This window comes from Ochlerotatus camptorhynchus, unplaced genomic scaffold, assembly GCF_037179485.1.
Source record: "Ochlerotatus camptorhynchus isolate MF236.1 unplaced genomic scaffold, CSIRO-AGI_Acam_v1.1 ptg000183l, whole genome shotgun sequence".
Taxonomy (NCBI): domain Eukaryota; kingdom Metazoa; phylum Arthropoda; class Insecta; order Diptera; family Culicidae; genus Ochlerotatus; species Ochlerotatus camptorhynchus.
Window position 1 is genome coordinate 122,482 of NW_027040673.1, and position 25,156 is coordinate 147,637.

Below are 25,156 nucleotides of genomic sequence, written 5' to 3' on the forward strand. Positions count from 1 at the left end.
AAGTTAATTGAAAAACGGAAACGGAGAGGTGAATATTCATTTCGAGTGTCCTGTTGAAAGTAAAACGAGCATAGAATAACACGCGTGTGGTGAGTTAGTTCATTCCGCTTGGTTCAATGATGCCAAACGAGTGTTTCATGACAAACACGATCGCAGTAGTAAATATATTTTGATTATAGCACCAGTTCAAGCACCACCATCATATCATCACAAACATCGATTCTGATCTTTGAGGCTTATACCAAGATTTTAACCAGGCTGGCCAAGGCGGACCCAACCAAGACATGTAAGATAAGTGATCAAGGCAGAGAGGTAACCCATTTTACTATAAAAATGTTAAAAAATGTAAAATGTGTGGTATGCATGAGCCATATAGTATAGATACAAATAAACACGAGTCTTATTCTATTTTGTTGTTGGGAGATACATTTATTATCTTACATAAAAAGTGGAGGTGTTAGATTCTACGATATGCAATTAATTAGACACAGGAAAACGGTACAAGGGGGGAGGACAGTGGTTATTTTTTTCTTAATTTTCCCTCTAAAGAAAATATGAGAATGAGAATAAAACTTAAACTTTCTTCTTGAGTCACGTACGGCCCTATGTCGTCATTGTATCTCTTACGATTTTCTCGCACAGCTGCAAATACATACTACTTCGACACGATGTTTATCACCTTCCTAAGCACCTGAATTTTCAGGTCCTGAAGCTGTCCAAGGAAATTTTCATAAAAAGATCCAGGAATTGTTCTGAAAAAAGATTGTGATATGCTCACTAATTAACTGTTTTGTTAGAGCCCACAGCTCCTAACGATGAGATATTGAATCCGATCAGTAGCGGTGCGGCTTCTTCCGACTTCTTCAGTGAATTGAGGGTTTTTTGAGGGTAGCTTGATAGGTAGTTGTACTGGAGAAAAATGTACAACGCCACGCGCCGAAAGCACTGCTGCTGAAGACGACCAGACACCACCACTCATCACACGCAGTGGTTGTATGGCGATACGGATTGAATTTTGAAATCTGTGTAAGGGAAAGCGTTTTTCCCAGGCAATCGGTGATAATTTAAATTATCATAGCAACAGTTGCACAGTTGACCTTTTGAAAATTGATAGTCTTAATTTTAACAGATTTTTAGAAATAATTCCCATCGATTGGCGTATTAAGAATTAAAATCCATCATCTCTGGATCAAAATCAGACCAGTTTCATGCCGCGACCGACTTTGGTTTTGAAATTGCACCCCAAATGTTGCAAAATACATGAAATGTTAGATTTAAACTTATGGGACCTGACATCTAATTGAAGGTTTCGACAAACAACCAAAAAATACTCTTTAACAAATTTATTGTGGTCTTAAAAAGGAACGTTTTGTCGTGATATTTAAATAATGCTGACCCTTATAGTGTTCATAACGGATGGGGCTGGTGAGCTGTATGTTATTTGGAACGAGGTGACGCGCTTGTCATTGATGGCCCACAGCGGCTCACGAAGAGCTACTGAATCCGATCCGTAGCGGTGCGGCTTCTTCCTCCTTCTTCGGTGAATGGACGCTCATGTGGGCTGCAGCTCGCTGATTGCGGGCAGCCTTTCGTTGTGTACTGGAGAACAATGTCCAACACCACGTACCGAAAGCACTTCTTCTGCTGTTGCTGATGACGACTGACCGGACACCACCACACACAGTGTTTGAATAAGCACCGTTCGGCGAGTCGATTTTGAAATCTGTGTTAGGATAAGCGCTTTTTGCAGGCAATTGGTGATAATTTTGTATCACCATAGCAATAGTTGTACATTTGTGTAATTTTAAAAAGTGACCTATTGAAAATTGATAGAGTGCTCATTTTGATAGATTTGTAGGAAAATTTCCAATCGATTCGCTTATTTAGAATTAAATTAAACCACTATTGACACAGTTATAGGTGGTCAAAACCTGACTACTTTTCGTAACGCGGTCGATTTTAGTTTTTTTTAATTGCATCCTCAATATGTTGCTGAAAGACGTAATCCTACGGCAAAATCTCTAGAAGAGAAATATAGAATTCAAATTTAATGAAAATTGCACTGGAGTATTTCAAAATCATCGGATTTGGATGCTTCAAAATAAATGAATCTCAATTGTTGGGATCCTACTTTCTGAATGCTTATAAAATGGAATAATCAGAGATATACAACTAAATTAATATTTTTATAGTTGGAGTGTAAATGCATTCAGATTATGAATCCCTAATTAATTCACCTATCGGTGACAAGTGCCTACCGCGTGCAGTATTAAAAAGCTTTACCTAATAAATGTGTCATATTCGGGCTTCCATTGCAGCGTCACATTGCTAGTGTTCATCATGGTTTTAAAGCATTCCGCGAGTCTAAATCATGGTCTACAGATCCCTTATAAAACCCAACATGTGACTTGGGCTGTACAGTTTTAGTGAAAAATTCACGTTTGAAACATAATGCTCGCATTTTTAAAATGGACCTTGCTTCTGAATCAATACGAATAGATATTTAATAACACAAATAATTGTTCAGTAAAACGGGTAAGTATTTTTATGAAATTTTGTTATATCTGTGCTGTCAAGTTAACCCTTTGAAAATTATGCTCAGATTTTGTCTTGGATTCAAAATTCAAAATGGGAAAAACCCGCTGTGTAGTTGGCAACTAAACTACAATCAGTCTGCACGTATCCAAGCAGTATATCAGTAATACGTTGGCTGTTTTGGTCACGAAAGAGCTATTGTTAAAGCGCTTAAAAATATCCCCGATGCTAAGACAAAACTCTAAAGCACAACGCCTAAGGAAGGAACGAATTCCTCTTAAGCTGTTCACGCGCACCTGCCTTCCCTTCCGAGACCTCTACCCTCCCAGATTGAAAATCACCATTCACCAAAAACTTTTCGTAGCTTTTTACCACCATCGCTAAACAGCACCATCAACAAACGTATATTATCGTCTACTATTACCTCGTTTTACGCTTCGGAAGGTGAGCCGTCACCTGTATTAATCAAATAACTTTCCCTGGTAAACTTCGCCACCGTCATCGTCAGCCGTATGAAAAGCAGAAAAACTCTAAGTAAAAGAAAACAGATCACCATTTTGGGTCATCGATGACACGGAAGGGAGGGGTGACGCCCAAAAGAAAAACACACCAAGCCCAAAATTGAAAAGTCACAACAACTACAGAAATTGGACAAGTAGGTGCACCATGGTATGAAACGATAAACAGCCATTAATGGAGATTGAATTCAATATATCTTTCTTCCGTATACTTTTCAGCATGGGATCGACTGCTACTGGCGGGGGCGGACAGACTTTTGGGACCCGAAAAATAAGGTGTCGACAAGTTAAATTGACTAAATTGAATTTAGTCCGGTAGAATTATGGAGGGCGATCAGAAAAAACGTCACGCTCGTGTCGAATCGAAACATTAGAACGTAAGAAAAACAAGTCCCATCAATAAAAAAAAGAGCAAAATGACGTGGCGCGGGCAGGGAATAGAAAAGGGGAGCAACGTGTGCCACCTTGCGTACATCGTAAACAACTCGACTAATAAAAAAAGTTTTGCTGCGTCTCTTCCGTATCGGAAGTAGATGGCTTCACTTTTTTTCCGGCTCTTTGGCATATGTTAACTGGGAGTGTGCTGCTAGAGGTGACACCATTTTCCTGTTGGGACATAGGTTTTGCCATACACAAGGGTCAGATCGACCTTTGACCGATATGGGATTCCTTCTTGGATGGTTTTGTCGTGCTTCGTTTTCACCCTTTATTGGCTTTAAAACGCTTTTATGTAAGAATGAATGAATAGGATTTGCACCTTGAATCGATATGGTGCAGCAAAAGGATGGAAGAGGTACCACACCGGAAATGCGATTGGATTTGAGAGCTACAGAGAGGTACCGTTGCTTGCGGATGGTGTTTCCTTTTTCTGGATTCCTTGAATTTTTTTTTTACTTTAAAAGGATTTGAGCACTTTCTTCTATCGACTGTTCAAGTTGTTTGATAGCGGATGAAATTGGGTTTACAGAAATGGCTATTTTATCGTTACATCTAATTGCTCGGAGACTTGTGAGTAAACGGCCAGAGCTTTGAAATGAATACCCAAACCAATCAGTAAGGTTTTACTGGGTTTTTAAATTGTGGAACTGTTCGGTAAAAGTTTTAAAATTAAATTCTAAAATTAGAAAATATATTCTGAACATGTACAGGCTATGTTCTTTGAATCCCATTTAATGTTGAAATAAAATTTGTCGATTTAATTGATTCCTTACTTTGTCACGGTCATTTGAATTTTCAACAACTTTCTAGCAATTCAAAAACTCAGTTAAAAATACTGACTCCTGTAAAATAATCTAAGTGTGTGAACCAATCCTAAGGGCCAAATAGCTATTTATTTCCTTTGCCGAGGAACATATGCAATTCACGGAAAACTGTGAACTTGAAATATCCCACTGAAAAATGCGCTCTCCCCAAGAGACGTATTCAATTTCCATCCAATCGTCTAGCAAGCACACACTTCTTACATACAAGTTACTGTCACCGGTGCGCGTTCCCACTGCGTTCATAAATATTGTCTCTGAATGTATCGTCAATCTTGGGCCTCCCGCCGGGTAGTGCTACGAAGGGTAGGACCCCCTCCCCTGATAAATGAATGTTGCTCACTGACACACGCGAGGAAATTAAATTTCTTCTACATTTCACTGGCGCCGGCAGCCATAAGGAAGCGACAGCTTTTTTATTACCTTCCCATACAAAGTACTTTTTCTGACAAACATATGTACTTTTATGAGCCAGTACACTCGGAAATGATACCGGGGTACGATATTGGAGACATTTGAAACTTTCACGCGTTCTGCCGAGAGGAAATGATTTCTATACTGGTGCTTTCTGGAATGATATATGATTGGAACTGGGTTCTCTGCAAATGGAATTCTTCCAATTTTGTCCAGCTGCCCGGCTCGTTTCCGTTTGCTGCACTACTGGTCGTTTATCAAAAGCTCCCGATAGTGAAGCATTGCAGCTGCGTGCTGCTCGATGAAATTTATGACGCAAAGGAAAGTTTCTGTTTAGAGTTGGCACACACTCACACCCTCACACAGCATGATGTCACCCAGTCAATTTTCTGGCAATGAATCAAAACCGAATCCCCGGGTGGTGTTTCTGTTTCTCAATTTTCAAGTACATAAATGAATGAATGGCTCCTCAATTGCCGGCTTACCTTTGAGCACGTGCACATAGATACTCGATTGTCTTGCATTGGCCGGTGCACAGGTGTAGTTCCCTCCGTGCCTGGCAGTGGCATTCCGCACCGTGAGGACACTCGACGTCAACTTGTTCGTTGACACCGAAATGCCATCCTGCTGGTCATAGTTGACCATTCGCTCCTCGTGATACCTGCAATTGTGTGGGAGAAGAAAGCGAAAATCAAACATCGAACGCCAAAATTGCCACTTCATCCTGCATTCAAAATGCCAGCTCCGAAGGAAGAAGGCACACTTACCAAAAGACGTACAACGGACTTTCGGTGGCACGTTTCAGTTTGCATTCCAGCCGCAGTGTCGATCCCTCGTCTATATGCAAATCAGGCGCTTCCAGAATTTCTGCTACGGCCTCTGCAGAAAAATGGAAAGGAACGTTCGATACCGATCAGTGACGTGCAAAGTGAGCCAGTATGGTGATTCAGGGAGACTACATTAATAACTCTCAATCGAAGTACTTTCCAGTTAAGGAACTATTTTGGCAATAGTTCTGTCTATGTGCGCGAGTATTCTAAGTTCTTGCAAAATCAAGAAATATCTAAATGATGGTTTCCAAATTCACCGTGAATCTGCACGCCGTGAAAACTTCAAAACGGAACGCAGAATCTACGGAGCGCGGGTTACTAGAAGCTCAAATTTGAAATGAACTCCGGTAATAGCGTTAGCGTTAGCGTTAGCGTTGTTATGATATACTTCGTAGATTGGATACAAGCGACACTCACGTCTCTTCTGAAATTCTCAGTTAGACTACTTTCAGGAATAATGCTGGGGAGTAAACATTGGTTCCAATCTAAACAAGAGTAACAGAAGCATGACTGTCGCTATTCCCGGCCACGCCCATCTTTACCATAACTAGGGATAGGGAAGGAAATGTTGATGTAGTACTTACTTAACGAGAGGCCACCGACTTAGCGACACCCTCATAAGTGCTACGGAGTTGGAGGGTTGGGTAGGGTATTCGGTTAGGATTCACCTCAAGTTGGTGATGCAACCAAAAGTATGTATTGTTTATTTGTTGTTTATTTAATCTCCCGATAGTCGGCTATCGAAAGAACATATTCATTTTGTTTAGTGATCATGAATTTTAAGAGTCATGACGGAGAGCTTGGGATTAAACCCATGATTTTCTGCTCAGTAAGCAAACACGATCCCTCCAGGGTCATAGATATTCAATATCAAATATACAAATTATGGTGGCGATTTATTGTGCTGTGGAAGAGCTTGGGGTTAAATCCATGATTTTCTGCTCTGTAAGCAAAATCGATCCCTCCAGGGTCATCGAGCATCTCATAATCCACAGCGCTTCGCGTCAAAGTACGAATATATGGATGAACTATCTATTATTGAATAACTATTATTTACGATAATAACATGAAGAAATAAAATATAAACTACAAACAAAACGTGACTACTAAAATCTCAAAGAGATATTCTCACAAATATATTTCACGCAACCAGGAACTTTAAAACCATTAGACGCTATAATGATACTCTGCACATGTTAGACACAAGAAGAGGCCAAAAAGCAAGCGTCTGAAACACAAAACCCGCCAAATCAACTTGCAGTCACAATCAACAATTCTACGAATCGCGAGTGCTCAAGAATCATAAAACCGCCGACTGCAGCACTCTGAAATCGAAATTGACAGGCTCTATGCGTCAAACACCCGCCCTCCAATCTCCTCCCGCATCCAACAACACAAATCTCCATTACAACATCTAACGAATTCAAAACTCCGAAAATCACTTATCTGTAGCAAGTGAGTGGAAGCAACCCTGCATGCAATTATTCTTCAAGATACACTTTTTCTGCTTATCTTTCTATTAGGCCTGTGGACATGCGTTAGCTTCGAAACTTCTAACCAAACTGGGAAAATTTTCAGATCACAAAAACAAACTTGAAAAAAAAACTTTCAATCACCAAGTAAAATACATATTTATTATTTTACGCAAAAACGAGGAACTAATATTGAATCTCTTGTATCGTATGCTAATGCTAATTGGCTGTTACAAAAATAATATGCTTGAATAAAATAAAATTTTAATAAAATGATTTGCTAAATTTACTAGGAGATCATTACTTTATTGGTGAGATGTTTCTAATAAGCCCTCCCAATTCCTCTGTAAACAGAACAAATCTGATACTATAATCAGAATTGCTCAGTCTGCATGAAGCAGCCGATTTCATCAAGGAAGTTCTATTAACAACCAAGAATTAATCGTTTGAGGCATACTGAAGCATTAATAAGGTGATATGTATCACTATAGGAAATCATCATCGTTGCAAATATAAAGAAATTAAACATAACCCTTTGCTACAGTACCGTCAACCTCCATGTCCATGGGGAGGGGGTATGCAATGTCAGCCTCAGCGTGCTCAACAAAAACTCTTCAGACCCACCATGATCACAGATAAAGGGAACTTTAAAGTACAAAAACATCACTGAAGACATCAAACGTCTAAAACCAGAAACAAAAGCACTTGGATGACTATCTTGACGTTCCCACTCGATCTCAACATGTGAAAATTGTGCGCTCGACAAATTACAGCATGAACGTGGCTCTTCGAAAAGATGTCCAAGACAAAATTGTAGAAAACTGATAGATGGTACAACAAATAAACAGGAACGAACTCACCAAATGAACGTTGGTTTGCACGTGAAGCCAATACTTGAAAGACTGTTGCATCTCCTAATTCTAGCTAAACATTTCACAACATTCCGTCAGATCTTCAAAGAAGCTCTTGCACCTGCCTCCAATCAGAATCTTCGGGCCAGATTGCCAATCGCCTAATAAATGAAAAACCGTAAATTTGACACTCGGAAATTTTTCGCGTCCGTACAGAAGCAGAGCACACTTCGATCATCCAAATTTGAAATGAACTCCGGTAATATGCACGAAGTGTGATTCAAATTATCGGGGGTTCACGGAATACCGCGAATTTAACGTATCCAATTATAATTTACCTATACATCGATTTCAAATCAGCATACGACATAATCAATCGAGACCAACAATCGACGATACGGATATTCGGATAAGTTGACGCGATTGGCAAAGTCGAAGATCGATCGAATGGTGTGTGTTGTCCGAGTAGCGGGGACACTCTCAAGTCCTTGGCAATAGAGATGAAATCGACATCATAGCACGGAACTATTGGATGAGGACGGAAGCTTACATTTAGAGCAACGATGGCGAGCTTAAGGAATTTTCCATAGATCGACGGAAATGATCGATTTTTCTCCGGAAATGTGGTTCTGAAAACAAAATCTTTAGAATTTAGCTTGTTCTACGGAGATATGCAGATTCAAGTAATTATAATTTACGGATCGTTCTCTTTTTATTCTAATGAGTGCCCTTCGTAACTTCAATGGGTGCCTTGTCGAAGTCCCGACCAACGCTCAACACTTTCAAAAGTTATGAATCCTCCGGAATCGACCTAGGAAAAATCTGGCATCACTGATTTAGACTGAAGGCTGAAGTCAAAAGGATTGTCATTACCATCGAAGCAACGATGCTATGAATTTTTGTTCACGGAAAAAGTGTACACCCTCTTTTAGTTCTTTTTATAAAATATCAAATTAGATGACCTGATGCAACACTATTTTTCTTACTAAATAGTAGCCCATAACGCCTAAAAAACATTGCTCACATGGTTGTATTTTTCATTTAAATATGATTTTATTCTCTAGAGTAGCTTTTGAAAAGAGCGGTGCCGGTGGTGTAGTAGTAAGTGTGATTGCCTCTCGCCCGAAAAGGCCAAGGTTTAATCCCACTCGGCATCGCCGGGATTTTCTGAGGCATACAATTTCTGGTAGCATTGGTACTCAGTACGGAAAACGAAATCGACGAAAACAAATCAGGGAACAACAAATTTTGAAAACAAAACTATTACATTATGATTAGGGTACAGCACAACTTCGGCCCAATCACCCATTTTGGGCCTATCGAACAGAAAACATCAAATAAATCCATTGTTTCAGAGTTAACAAGTCAATTATGCGGTTGGTACGATACTTTAATTAAAAAAAAAAAAAAAAAAAAAAAAAAAAAAAAAAAAAAAAAGTGGAGGCGAACCAGCCCAAGGCTGAAAGCCTCCCTAATAAAGATAAATAATAATAGTGCAAAAACCACCGAAAAAAGTCAATGAGAACGCGTGATATGAATGTTTACACCAATTTTTCTAAAAAAAAAGAAACGCTCCGACCGAATCAATTTTTATCTTCATCCGATAGGCCGAAGTGAATTTAATGGCGTTTCAATGGCGTTTCAATGCATAAGACCTAATTCAGAATCCGTAGGCCATGTTTGGGGTCAAAAAGCAGTGTAAGGTTTTTAACTATATCTCAACAGTTTGTTTCTCTTTATCAAATATTACGGTACGTGCGGAAAGGTAAATAAATTTAGGAGTCATCTGCTGTGATAAAAAAATCCACACGAAAAATAAAAGCAAAGGGCGGTTCGTGCTAAGAAGGCCCAAAATGAGATCTAAGCCCTACGATAATGATTGATGTGATCAAAATGACGTCTGAAAAGAAAGTGTAGGTAATTAAATGTTCTTTGAAAAAAAAATCTGTAAATGTATCGTACAAAAACATAAAAAGGTTGATTTTCTCTTAACATCAAACCATATATTTTTATTTTTTTTTTTAAAGAAAGCTGAAGTAATGCTCTGAAATTTGGAGTGTTGGTTGATACCTTTTTTTTTAAAAATGTATTTTTTTTTTATTTTTGTTTATTTTGAAAGGTTAATGAAATTGCATATTTCTTAGCATTGTACTTAGAAATACTGATTATTAAAAAAAGTAAAAACAAAATTCTTGGAACTCAAAAATCAAAGCTATATTCGAGTTTCAAACAACCAAATTGAATTAAAAATATTCTCTAACTTTTATGATGCACCCAAAATATTCAATGAATGCAAATAATGAGTGGTGAAAAAATACGTTTTCATATCTCACCAATACCAATCTTTCATTTAACAACATCATCTAGATATAAATAGGCCTAGAAAGCCACAATATCTTATAATGAATTGTTTTTTTTTATTTAATATACAATCATGGAAAACACATTTTGTTGCTGAAAGTCGTGACTAACATTTGAAAATGGTCTACAATGACGAAAATTCATAATTACTATTGTTAAAATTCGCATAAACAAAAGAACGACTGGGCTTAGGGAAACAGTTTGCATGTGCAGATTCATAAAAAGTTATTCGCAGAATCTAAATAAATTTTTATTTTTCCAATAAATATGCAATTTTGTTATATTTTAAAATGAAATAAAAATTTATAAAATTTTAGAACTGTGTTGAAGCAAGTTACCAACCTACACATTTCACCAAATCTCATTCAAACTTATTCACAAACTTCATTTTGATCAAATCAATCATATCCATTTTATGATTTTTTGAAAAAAAATATAATTATTTCATTTGAATACGCCTTCTTTAAAAGTTACTCTAGAGAAAAAAAATCATATATAAATTAAATATGCAATCATTGGTATCAGCGAACATATAAGTAATGTTTCATTCCTTTCCTGGCCTTTGCGCACAAGGAGCAATTGGCTTCAGTATTCTTGGACATTAAGGGGGCTTTTGATTCAGTTTCCATTGAAATTCTGTCAGACAATCTGCACAGATGTGGACTTCCTAGAATTTTAAATAATTTCTTGTAAAATTTGTTGTCAGAAAAGCAAATGAACTTTTCGCTTGGACAACTGACAACTTCCAGAATTAGCTACATGGGCCTGTCCCAAGGCTCATGTCTCAGCCCTCTTCTTTATAACTTTTATGTCAAAGATATCGACAACTGTTTGGCAGAACAATGCACGCTAAGACAACTTGCAGATGACGGTGTGGTTTCCGTAAGAGGTCCACATGCCGTGGACTTGCAAGGACCATTGCAAAGTTCCTTAGATAACTCTCGCCTATCTTTTCAAAAGGTCCTATCTAACATTTCACTCTTTTCGAGAAAAACGTGGTTGAAGATTGACAAAATCTTTTTTGATACTATTTTAAACCAAATCAACTTTTGACATTTTTAAGACCTTTAATAGTAAAATGCGATAGTAAAATTGAAATTGAAATTATAATCTACCCGTTTCATACATTTTTTTTATGAAAACGTGAAAAATGTTACATAGGACATTTTGCTCTTGTCAGGTGTACATTGGACATGTTATATAGGACGTTTTGTTATAATCACAGTTACATAGGTCATTTATGTTTTCAACATTATTGGTTTGTTTTTAAGCATTATGAGTGCATAATTTAAGTTATACGAGCTAAACGAACAATATGAGTATTGGACAATGCATCAACTTTTTTTTAACGGTATATCGCAACACTGCCCACAGATTGTTTTGGTCGATCGTTGGTGGTAGCGTGAGCTGCTTTTTATTTGATAACAGTGTTTTTTTTAGGGGCTGTTCACTAACTACGTAGACAGCTTTTCGGTATGCTTAACCCCCCTCCCCATGCGTAGTCAATTGTCCATATACAAATTTTAAAATTTGTATGGGCCGTGGATAATTGTCAACCCAACCCCCCCCCCCCCACGTAGAAATAGTAGAAAAATGCTTGACATGAAAATTCCGATGTGCACAATCATATTGTTTTGGTTTGTTTGAACATTTTAGACGTTTTACTCGTATAAACACAAAGGACCGAAGGTCAGATCTGCACTGTTTTGGTTTTTCTGATACTTCAGACGTTTGTCTTCATGAACATAGTCAAACGTTTTATGTAACAGTGAAACATCGTTAATGCAAATTTTGATTTCAGACGTTTTGTTAATTTAGAATTTTCTCAATTCAATTGACATTAATCTGAATGTCTGTGTGTGCATAATGTTCTTAGATACAAATGTTACAATGTGCATTTATAAACTCGATTTGTTTACATTTGTTACTTAGGACCTTTTGAAAAGTTAGGCGAGGAAAAGTTGTCTTCTTGGGCTAGGAATCTAGGGATCGAATTCTCGCCGCAGAAAACTGAACTGGTAGTGTTTACTCGAAAGCGGTACCCAGCCCAAATGCAACTTAACCTTTTGGGCAGAAACATTACTCAATCATTGTCTTTCAAGTACCTTGCTGTCTGGTTTGATTCAAAGTGCACTTGGAATACCCATATTACGTATTTGAAGCAAAAATGTCAACAGAGGATCAACTTTCTCCGTTCAATTTGCGGCACATGGTGGGGTGCTCATCCGGGAGACTTCATAACGCTTTATAAAACAACAATTCTCTCTGTTCTAGAGTACGGCTCTTTCTGATTTCTCTCGGCAAGAAAATGTCACCTAATAAAATTGAAACGAATTCAATATCGTTGTCTGCGTATTGCTCTCGGCTGTATGCACTCAACGCATAACATGAGTCTCGAGGTTCTGGCAGGAGTAACACCCTTCCAGAACCGTTTCTGGGAGCTCTCTCTCAGAATACTTATCAAATGCGGAGTGACGAACACACTTATAATTGCAAATTTTGAAGAAATGTTTAAGCTGAACACACAATCTCGATTTATGAGAATCTACCACCACTACATATTCTCGGATATGTGTCTTCCTTGTTATACTCCAGACCGTGCTCACTTCACCAATCGCAGTTCCTGTCCATGAAACAAGTGATTCATGGGATTCCAGATCAACTTCGAACTATTATTATCCCACGTATTTTTACTGAAAAGTACCAACACGTCAATTGCGTGAACAGATATTTCACAGACGGGTCTCGTCTCAGTGGATCCACTGGCTTCGGTGTCTTCAATAAAAACTCTAGCGCCTTCCGCAAACTTCAGGAACCTTGTTCCGTTTATGTTGCTGAGCTGGCAGCAATCAACTTTGACGAGGCTCGGTAGCTCAGTGGTTACCGTTTCTGCTTACTGAGCAGAAGGTCGGGAGTTCAATCCCAGGCCCGTCCCCTTCCTTGCAATTTTTCACTTTGCCTTATTCTATACCCACTAGATTTTAATGAAAACAAATTCTTCTTTAACACCGATCGCATCACTTACCACAGTGTGGGTCCTGATCTAAAAATAGAAATTGGATGAGTGCGCGCGCGTGTGTGTGTGTGTGTGTGTGTGTGTTTGTGTATTATAATCGCTCTACCAAAAAACGATTCCTGCGTGTGCGTGTGCAACCTTTCCCCACATCCAACATCCCAGTGATTTCTCGTGGAAGCGCAGAGGATTTCTCGGTTTCCTTCACAGCGAGTACCACGTCAACACATTCCTTCCCATTCCCTAGTTGACCTGCATTCGGACACGGCCGGCGCTGGTATTGCTAAATATTAGATCTCCAGTTCTTACACATTGAGGATGAATGTTAGTCCCAAACATCATCTGTTGGTTCTCTGTGTAATTGCAGCTGATCTGGTAATAACAGAGCAGCAACCGTGGGCGGTCAAGCTGATTTTTCTGATTTTTTTTGAGCTGGCAGCAATCAACTTCGCTTTGGGGATGATTTCCAACATGCCCGCAGACCATTACTTCATCTTCTCGGATAGTCTCAGTTCTATTGAGGCTATTCGGTCGATGAAACCAAGTAGGCACTCATCTTATTTCCTTTCAAAGGTAAGGGAGCAGATGAGTGTACTGGTCGAAAGATCATATATGATTACCTTTTACCTTTTTATGGGTCCCCTCACATTGCTCAATCCCAGGCAATGAGAAGGCGGACTCTCTCGCAAAGGTGGGCGCGCAGGAAGGCGAATTTTACCACTTAGTGCGTCAGAGGAACCCTTTCGAGTTGGCAAACCGATTGGGACAATGGAAATGGTTACATTCAATTATTCCTAATGTTTCTTCGAGAGCGTGGTTTAAAGGCTTGGGCTTAAGTCGTGACTTCATTCGCGTGATGAGTAGACTTATGTCCAACCACTACTCGCTAGATGCGCATCTCAATAGAATAAACCACGTGGACAGCAACATATGTCGGTGTGGAAACGGTTACGACGACATCGATCACGCAGTTTGGCAATGTACGGATAATGACGCCGCCAGAGAGCGACTTTTGAATACCCTCGAGGCCCAAGAAAGACAACCCTATATTCCTATCAGAGACGTGTTGGGTACCCGCGATCTCTGCTATATGCAGTCGATTTATGTGTTTCTGCAAATATCTAGTAGGAGAATTTAATTCGTTTGTCTTTTGTATCTCTTTATTAGTTTTTGTTTCTCTTGTCCCCCGTCTCGATGAATCTCATCGTCGTCCACTGGTCACCATATCCGGTCGAGCTCCAGACGAATCTAGAATGAGACAACGAAACCCTACCCCAAGCTCCTCCCCTTTTCCTATCCTTCGACAATGTACCCCTCTAACCTCGAGTAAGCCGCGAGTATTCGGCCCAACTCCTACTAGACATAGAATAAAGTGAATTTTGTTACAAACAAAGAACAATGAATTATCGGCTCCGTAAAGCTAATGCGATTGAGCCTTACAAATAAATGAACTAGATAAAAAAAAAAATTTCATTCAAATTGGAAACACTCATAGTCAAACGGTTTGCGTTTTGGGCTGGAAATGCTCTATGGTTAGATTTGACCCTTCTAACTAATATAAATCCAGACAAAAGTGTGTACATGTTATGATAACTTTTACAGTCAATCCAGATTATTCAGAGATCCAGGATATGTCCACTGTAACCCAAAATATCAATTCCTTATTAAATTCGCTTTAATCTCACATATCTGTAAAACGTAGAAAAAATCGCAAGGTTCTTGGAAATTTTTTATAACGTGGCCACTTTATTGGTCTATCCAAATTATCAGGTGAACCAGGATATGGCCACTTTATCGCAAAATAAAATTTCCATATTAAATACGATATGAATTCTGAACAATATATAAAAAAAATCCTAAGGTTCCAGGAAAATGTTTATAATGTGGCCACTTTATAGGTCGTTCCAGATTCTCCTTTGGGCCGATAATGACTCCATGAGGGCGTATAAGGTGTTAGTGCTAACAATTTCCAGCAATATACGTAAAGCAAAACCATGTCGATTGATACTGGAATTTCCTACTTTACCGGGACCTCCGGCCAATGAGATTACCTTCATTCGATTTAGCAGAATCTTTCCTTAAAGAATATGTATAACATGTTGACTGAAACCGTTTGACAGCCGAGATATTCAGTTTAGTTGCGGTTTTGTCAATTTTTGTTCACTGCGCAATAAGCTTTTCCAGGCAAAAAATAATAAGGTTGTCTGCAGCTAAATTTGCTAGCTGGGAGAGCAGTGTTTTGATCTATTGTGGCATATCCTCTTTTACAGTTTGCTGTGCTTTGATCATCAACCACTATTGGTAGATGAAATAATCTAGTTATCATTATCTCAACATGAGATTGCACTTAGTATGAAGTTCACAACTTTGTTGGGCGGACTAGTCCAGATTTCCCCAAGAACGGTCAGTCCCTTATTATCCCTCCGAACATGATCTTCTTCTTCTTCTTCTTCTTATGCGCATTTCAAGCTTATTGCTCCGAACATGATGCCTCCGGTAAAATGTGTAACGTCAAACTTGCAATGTTTAAAAAATCATGGCTCAGCTGTTAATCGATGAACTTCAAATCTATTTGCACAATTTGAAATTTAATACTTCAAAAATTTGTTTGGTATCAGTAGATTTAAAATCTGTTGATAAATTGATGATTGTTCAAACATTTTTAATATGCTGCTACATTTTTTACCGGATGCCTCCGAGTGATAATAAATCTTTATCGTTTATTAAATAGTACAACACAATAAATGTTCAGAGTTTTTGCACTCCAAATTAAAAACCAGACATCTTTCATCACTAAGCATTCCAATAATTGACAGATGGTGTTTAATAGGAATATATCCTGTTATTAACCCACTGTACGTACTTAAATCATTTTTGGAAATGATTAGTAACCTTTGAATATTCAAAGCATTGGATTCATGAATCGTTTTGATTGCCGGGCTGTTGAGATGTTATTTCAAATGGATTGTATCTTGATGTTTTCACAGTTCTGTAACTCAATTTACAGATTAGAAGGCGATAGACCAATAAACTGCCGGCGCCGGTGGTGTAGTGATTGCTTTCTAACACCCCGATGGGTCTGGGTTCAATGCCAGCCGAAGTCGGTGGGATTTTTCAGAGGCATAAAAATCTCTGGTCACGTCTTCCTTCGGAAGGGAAGCAAAGCCGTTGGTCCCGGCCCATTTGTGTTTGAATGGATGCGATATCCTACGCAGGTGTGGAAGCTGCCTTCCTGCACATTCGATTGCCGTCAATGGATGGCAATCGATGTCCGTCGGTGATTGGCACTAGATTGCGGAACAGAGACCGACGTTAAATAAAGGAAAGAAAAAAAAAAGACCAATAAACGCTTCTGGACCAGCAATTTGCAGAGATGATCTAACAAGCAATTTGAGGTGATTAAAGGTGAGCTGAATATGCAATTTATTAACAGAGAAGCATATTTTTTCTCTTATTCTGCTATCACTGTTTGTTTTGGAGCCAATCTTTGCTATTTGAGCAGCTTTTGAATGTCATCCAATCCATGGCTAGGAATACAATATAGAGGTTGTCACTCATTAGGATCTGTACAACATCTGGCTGCAGCTTCTTCTAGTCTAGTCTAGTCTACACATACACAGCCAGTACTTGAAAGAATCCTGGAAAATGATACATCTATCATTTTTCTTGTCATTATTAATGCCTGCTGCACATCAAGGATGTGAAACAAACAATAAAGCGGCCAGGCCTACTGTGTAGCGTTAAGTAAATTTTTGTGGAAGTGAATGTTTACCATGTCTACTTAATAAGTATAGACAGTGGTTAACATTTAATCCACAGGTAATCAAAGAGCGGGGACATACCGTACCAACCGCTCCGTATGCAGGATTTGAAAATAGGCTATATAAATCGTTGGGAGTGACAGAGCTAAGAAAGTTAATGTACACTCCTTGATTGTCCGATCTCCTGGGATGGAACACAGGTATTTACCCCTTGTGTTCGAGCGTACAGTCCTCCCTCCGTACAAGCATGGACGGCACCGCCAACCCACTGCCATCCCTCAATCGATCCAGCCGACCTCAGTCGAAGGACAACAGAGAGCGGTGTGCGGACGTAACCTATACGGAGGGAATGCTGTATTCGCCTAGGTTATAGCGCCCTTGCTCGCTACCATTTTCTTCTAGCGGTTGGGACCTGAGCACTAACTCTTGTCCTAGCCCTATATGGCATATGGTTATAGCGCCATTACTCGCTTTCTGAAAAGAGAAGAAGGGAAGGGAAGGAGAGGAAAAGGACTTGGGAAAAGGAAATGCGGAATTCCTTTCCTCATTAGTATTTGTATCGTCAACTTTTATGAAAACTATATAAATCATTCTTCCTTGGTCAGAGGTATTATTACGACATTTGAATAAGATTGTCTTATCATTTCCCTAATAAAAATAACCATAAAAGAGAGCTTAACGACGTGTTCGGGGTATCATCCAAACCCTATGTGGGATGGTTTACCTATCCGAGATACAGTTCGTTTATGGTATTTGTTTATTAGGGTTGTTATTAAAAATTTAATGTTATAATGATCAACATAGCTTTGGATTATCCAATATAAATCGGTAACACTGTCCTGCAACCGATGTAGGAAGCACCAAAGAATATATATAGACAAATCTCAAAAACACAGTTTTAACTGATAGTACTTTATAAACATCAAACTGTCCAATATTGGATCCTGCCAATTATAAGCACCAGAATAAATTGCAACGGACTCACCAAATTGATCCATGAACGATGTCCTGTTACAGTGATCTCCATACTCAAGGGTTGGTTGACTGGGCTCGAAAATAGGTTTTCCTATTCTTAGTATCGGACAAGCGAACCAAAAATCCTGTATGGCCAATCAGTTGATTAGTCAGATGATGAAAGCACAATTGTGGCTGAATGGATTCAGGCTGCTAATCGGAGAATCTGACCCACTTGTAAGGAACACAAAGAGCCACAAAGAACAACCAATGGTGCTAGGTTCCGAGATGATCAGTGGTTTAAGAACTCTGGGGTGGCAAATAGTTGAAGGAACACTAATTACAACTTCACAAAAGTCTAGAAAAAACGGAGCAAAAATTGACGGCTGAAAATTTTCTAAGTCTCTCTTCGAGCACAGCTCACTACAATCCTCGTACAAAAGTATTCACATCTGGCTGCAGCTTCTTCTGTACATAAACCCACTTTTTTTCATGTCTTCCTCAGATTTCCGTAGTGTCTGTTAATAGCTCAGTATTTTTCGATGGGCCTTAGTTCCGGTGAGTTGATGGTGGGGGAGGGGGGGGGGGTTACAAAAGTGACCCCATTGGCTTCGTACCACTCCAGGACAACATTTGAATAATGGCACGAAGCTAGATCCGGCCAGAAGATCGTAGGGGCCTCGTGTTGCTTCAACAAAGGAAGCAGACGCTTCTGTAGACACTCCTGGAGGTAGATCTCCCCGTTTACAGTCCCGGTGGTCACGAACGGCGCACTTCGTTTGCCACATGTGCAGATCTCTTTCCAAATCATGTATTTCTTGGCAATCTTTGAAAGTTTCTGCTTCGTTACTTCCTCCGGAACATCAAACTTGTGCTGGGGTGTGCCCCGGAAGCTGCCGGAAGTCCACCTTGTTGTAAGTCTCACCATGATGTGACAATGAGGCTTCGGTAGGCCCGTGACATTCCCACCGTATTAAGAATTTTCTACAGCGTTTTTTTCCGTGATGCAATTTGATGTGGGACACCCCTAATTATGACAGAACAATTGCTGAAGCTGTTTATATAGCATTCCCATACTGATTTTGAAATGTAGGTAATTGAATGAAGGGCATTCAATTCTGCTTGTATATACGAAAAAATGCATATGATTCCATTTTTATTATCTATTTTGTTGCAAATTTCTACACATTCAAGAATCGCAAATATCCCTGCTTGTAATCTGCTTTCTATAGAAAAATTGAGTCCAGAACCTGTTATGCCTGCTTCTACCCTATTATCCTGTTTCAAGTCTTCCATGTAGAATATTTTTAAACAAGAACGAATCAAAACACACAAAAATAAAACAAATTTAAAAAATGATGGAATTCATGTTTTTTCTGTCATGAAATATTTATTTTTCAATATTAGTGGACTTAATTGAATCTCTTTCAAAATATTCAGTCAATTTTCAAGATCTCCTTAGAGAAGCTATTTTGTTCGTCTGAGTCTGAATTTAATGAATGGATGTAACGGCAGAAGAGTAAGTCAAGCTTCTAAGGCTATAGATTGCTCCAGTAATACAGGTAGTAGCCAGCCTCTGCAATTGATGAATCTTCTGTGGAGCTGCTTCTTCTTTTCTTTTGGCCACAAAATTAGTGAAACATATCTAACTAAGGCCAAATATATTCAATGTAACATTTTCAATAACGTCCTCTTACTAATCCAAAGAGCATTGCCCAAGCAACATTTCCTGTTTTACAGTGCTCCTCAAGAGCATTCCAAGCCTTATTAATCTCTTCAAACCCATGATAAAACCAAAAATGTTACTTGGGTGGTTGCTTCTATACTGCACTCCAATAGAGTTTACTATCATAAGTTGCTCCTAAATATTTAAATTCATACGAAAATGTTAATTCTATTCCTTTCATAAACATTTTTGAAGGTAGGACTTTTTGTCTTTTTGTTTTTGCTGGGATTACGGTTACATTTAATGCCGTCTGAATTATGGTTGAATCAATTTCATCAAATTATATATTATAGCTATATCATCCGAAAATCCAATAATTTCAAATCCTAGAGATTCAAGATTAATAAGATGTTCATCTTTTACCAGAGAACTAGGAGAGAAAACCCATCCTCGAGGACAGCCTTTAGCAGGCGTTACCTTTATTGTTACCTATCCAAGATTTGATGATGTTTTTCGATTAGATAACATTTTCACTATTCAATTTTTTCGATTGCATTGAACCCACGTTTTTTCATGGCGTTTTCTATTGATTTATAACGTCGAGAAAGGTGCCATCCTTAGTTTCGAAGCATTTTTGTAACAACACGCGAACACGAAATTATTGCGACACCGAAAATGTCATGCAAATTTTCTTATAATGTTTAGAATCAAACCAAAATTTTAGGGTAGTTTTATACATATATTTACTTCAAAAATCAAAATAAAAGTTAATCGATGGAGCCTTGAGTGTAAAATTGAAGGCATTTTCGCTTGATGCCCTCCATCAAAGTCTTTACAGTGTCATCCGGTACCAGTTTCTCAGTTTTTTTTTTCCATTTTCTTAACATGTCCTTCTCGTCTTTGACTGTCTTCTTGCTCTTTCGAAGTTCCCGCTTCATTATTGCCCAGTACTGCTCCACCGGGCGCAGCTCCGGACAGTTTGGCGGATTCATGTCCTTTGGTACAAAATGGACAGAATTGGCCTCATACCACTCCAGGACACTTTTAGAATAGTGGCATGATGCCAAATCTGGCCAAAATAGCGGAGCTTCGTCGTGCTGCTGCAAGAACGGCAAAAGGCGCTTCTCGGGACACTCAGATTTGTAGATCTCGCCATTTACTGTGCCCTTTGTCACGAAAGGCTCACTCCTCAGTCCGCAAGAGCAGATGGCCTGCCAAATGAGATATTTGGAGGCGAACTTCGACATTTTGTCGTCCACATCGAACTTGCTCTTGCCGGTGAAAAACTCCAACCCCGGAGTTTGCTTAAAATCGGCTTTTATATACGTTTTGTCGTCCATCACACAGCAGCCATATTTTGTCAGCATCTTCTCGTAGAGCTTCCGTGCCCGAGTTTTAGCCGTCGATTGTTGCCGCTCATCGCGGTTTGGGAAGTTCTGTACCTTGTATGTATGTAGTCCAGCTCTCTTCTTTGCATTCTGGACGTAGCTCTGCGACATGCCGATCTTTTTAGCCAAATCACGGCTTGAGACGTTGGGATTTGCTTTAATCATCCGCTTCACCTTTCTCTCCGTCTTTTTGTTCTCCGGTCCCGGTTTTCTTCCAGCTCCTTTGCCGTGGTCCAACGTCAACCGCTCCTGGAACCGCTTCAACACTCTGGAGACGGTTGAATGGTGAATGTTCAACATTTTTCCCAACTGCCGGTGCGACAGGTCAGGAAATACCAGGTGTTTGGAAAGAATTTGTTCTCTCAACTCGCGTTGGTTCACCTCCATTTTCGTTGAATCGAAAAACACGACTTCGAGTTTGACAGCATGTACACAATACACATCAATGAGAAAGTGTGCAAAATTTGGTTGATTTTTACCCAATGGTAAAAAAGTTATGCCCTGTTGAATGTGTCGCAATAATTTTGTGTTCGCCCTTTAGTGTTGTATGTTGTAACTGTCGATTTTCCCAGATGATATGCAGATTGAGCTTTACTCATTGGTATTTTCGGAAGAATTACAGATTTGATATGTTCATCATGTAGGCAAATGGGGGAAATGAGATTTTATCATTACTTCCAAAGTTGTCTCTTGGTAAGGTAAAAAATTAATCCTCTTTTTTGAAAGTTGGGTTTTGTATTACCCTTCTCGGTAAAAAGGGTGAAAAGAGGGTGTCCACTTTTTTCTTGACAAAAGCTCAAATGAATAAAATCGAGGTGCACGACTTTGTTGAGATGGGGTCCTTGGGAAGTTGGCTCCTTCGTAAACTGTATAATTTAGGTGGTGCTCCACTCCTCTAACACGATGGTGTTATTCAAGGGAATGGGTAATGTTGGGAAAATACTGCACTCCCGCGGTGTGAATGCTTAGGTTCAGGACCGATCACTTTCTTATATATTTACATTAAATAGCATGTATCACACGTAACATAGAACACGTTAGAATTCCTAACCTAATGACCTAATTAATTGCCTTGATCGTCGCTGCCTTTGGAAGCTGGGATGGTTGAGAGCAAGAGAACCGTTGCTCCATGTATGGGTCAGATTCACCTTGCACTCATCCGGTATGGTGCAGTGGGGTGAAATATTGTTTGACCGTCTTTCTTCCAATTTGGGGTGGGCTACTCTCCAACAACCTATTTATTTATTTTGACACATTGATGACCGCCAATACTGATAATTGCACTACATATTCGGCTTGACATTTCGTTCCCAGGAGATGCGTGTTGGTAAGCTTACGCAGTTTTGATGTTGTGTTTTTAGAGTTGCGCGAGTGAATCGTGGATTTAGGAATTCAAAGCGTGAAGGTGTTGCGTTTCATCCACTGTGCAGTGCATATGGAAGACGGAATGTGGAGAATGCCAATAATCTGCGCAATAGGCATCATCCTCACCGTAAAAATGGGGTGAGTTTGGTGGGCTTTACTCGTTGTGAGAATATCGAACAACAACCCGAGAAAAATGGTTCTATAGATCGACTTGACTGGAGCTTGACGAAGAAATTTGAGTCGTGCAGCCATGTCCAAATGGTCCAAAAGCCGCATTTAGTAATCAATGATTAAAAAGGTTATTTAGTAATAGTGATTCTTTGGAGTTACCCTATGCTACTTTACTAGAAAAAAGTTAGTGACCCGTTTTGACCACCCTAATGTCTTTTACACGATTTTTTTTAATTTCTTTGAGTTAACGGAACACTACAGACGTTAATAAAATGATTTAGGCACAAATAATGTATTCTTTATTTACGATGATTAGCTTTTGGACCACTGTGCTACACAAAAGAGACCATTCTTATCCACATCACAGGCAAATCCACTCTTAGCCTGAAAGATAGCCTAAGCTATCGAATCAAGGCGACCCTCAACCATTATTCATCCTAATCCTCGCTACATCACATTTACAAATGATTATTTTCACCGCCTCTACGATACATGCGAAAATATTTTCCACCTTATTGCGTGATGAAAATCAGGCCTCCTTCAACAAAACACACCGCAAACATGAAGATCCTCTCCCTTCTGCACAACTCGCAAGGCCAATAATTCATCGGACATTATCATATAAATTACATTTTTTTTCCCCTACCTCCACCAATAGGCACAAATCGATAAGGACCTCCGATAAGTATACCGACTTAATGGGGTGCTCGAGTGGCGGTCGATCTTCAAACGAATGTTAACAACGAATTCCTTTGAAAACACCACCCACATTGAGGTGAAACACAATAGCACAGTTATAAAGTTTAATTATCTCTTTAGACGAGTGCCACCCTACAGCCGAAAATGCGAGAGGGAGAGAGTAGGAAATTGATTACGAATTGGGACACGTGCCCTGCGTGAGCAAACGGGCAGCCAAGATTCGAAAGGTGCAAAATTCGAAAACTTTGACGAACAGAGGAGGATGATGAAAAAGGGCAACACTTCAGCAGCGGATGAAAGGTCAGTCTCGTTGTTTAATCGAAATTTACGCATCTGTTTATTGAATTTCCGGGAAAAATTCATTTCATCAAGTCCTGTGAACCATTCATCCTCCCGCTCAAAGAAGAAATCATCTGGAACCGTCAATGGCCTCATGTTTTTAGATTATCAGATTAAAGGAGATGAGAAGCTCCCGCGTAATGTTACCAATTATGATAATTCATCTCATCTGCTAATGCTTCCATTCTCGTTAGGGATTATTTGCTTTGCTGTCCTGTCGGTGTACTTACCTACGATCCTAAGCTCGATGAATATCGACTGTGGTGGATGGGTGGAAATTTGGCACTCGTACAGTCCTTCGTCTTCCCTCCGGGCGTTCTTTATCCGTAGCGCCCAGTTGCCCAGGTGGCGGGTGTGCTCCACCAGGAACCGGTCGTCGCTGCTGTATGTGGACAGGCCGACCGTCAGCAGCTGGTAGTCTTTCCGCCGGAACCACGATACCTGTAAAGGAAGGGCAACACGAAGAAACAACACGGAAAAAGAATGAGAGACATTTGTCTTACACGGTTCGTAACGCGGCCGTTGCTAATTGCGCTAAATTTCGGTCGTGAACGGATCGTTAACGAAATGATAAACAACGTGATTACCGAGGGGAACGAGAAAAATTGAATCCAAAACGCATGGAACGGAAATATTGTCTATGGTTAATTAGAAAAATGATAAATAACCTGGAGTATGCTGAGGCATCTCGGAGACTCTGATCATGTTAATGTTTGAGATGATGAATGAATGTTAGGGCGATTCAAATAATTCGGTTTGGCTAGTTTTATATCATACCTATTTTTTAACAAATGGAGCTACATGTACATCGATCTATCTGTCTCTCTCTACTTGTCGAATTGATTTTAAAAAGAACATTCGGAAAAATATACAAAGTCATCCTTGTTCACTGTTTTAAATGCTTGCTGTATTAAATAAACAAATCAATATCATGCTACGTATTTTGAAAAATTATGAAAATACATTTAAGTAAACGTGTTCTTAAATTCTAGACCAACAATTGAAATAGGTGGAACAACCAAACGTAAGCAATGGCTTTAAACGAAAATTTCTCGAAAATAAAGGTACATCCACGCAATTTAACACCAGCATCTGAAAAAGCAAACTTCCTTTATCGAATGACATTGTTAGTTTGCTTTGGTGTGTTATGCTTCACGAGAAATTTGCGTTTACAGCAAAAAAATAATTTTGATATCACATCAAAGTGGATGCACTTCAATCGTGTCAAAAATAAGGTGTAATATTACTTGCCAAAAATCACAACATTACGCTTCTTTTTCTGCATTTGTTTATTGTTGTGGCCATAAAAATTAAGTGAGATTTTCGACTTTTCGACATTTCACATTTCGACATTTCGACGTGTTCAATTGATTTATTTAACGATGCTACCTGTCCATCTTATCCTAATCTAGACTGCAATGAAATTGTGAAGCCGGGAAGTATTCACCGTGAATTTCATCTGTCCGCAGTCATAACACATAACAACATTGCTAATTTTTAAAGACATTGGACCCAACATCAAATACAAATGTTTCATGTTCAAACTATATGATTAACTTT

General features: G+C 39.2%; 1 protein-coding gene across 1 annotated transcript in view; it reads right to left on the reverse strand.

Annotated features, from left to right (window-relative positions):
* Positions 1-25,156, reverse strand: part of LOC135702057 (igLON family member 5-like) — a 210,387-nt gene that overhangs the window by 30,677 nt on the left and 154,554 nt on the right. Inside the window, exons 3-5 of the mRNA XM_065223047.1 lie at positions 23,827-24,037; positions 5,494-5,605; positions 5,212-5,387 (exon numbers count right to left, since the gene is read on the reverse strand). Of these exons, the coding sequence (XP_065079119.1) occupies positions 5,212-5,387; positions 5,494-5,605; positions 23,827-24,037 (499 nt within the window). The remainder of the gene's footprint in view (positions 1-5,211; positions 5,388-5,493; positions 5,606-23,826; positions 24,038-25,156) is intronic.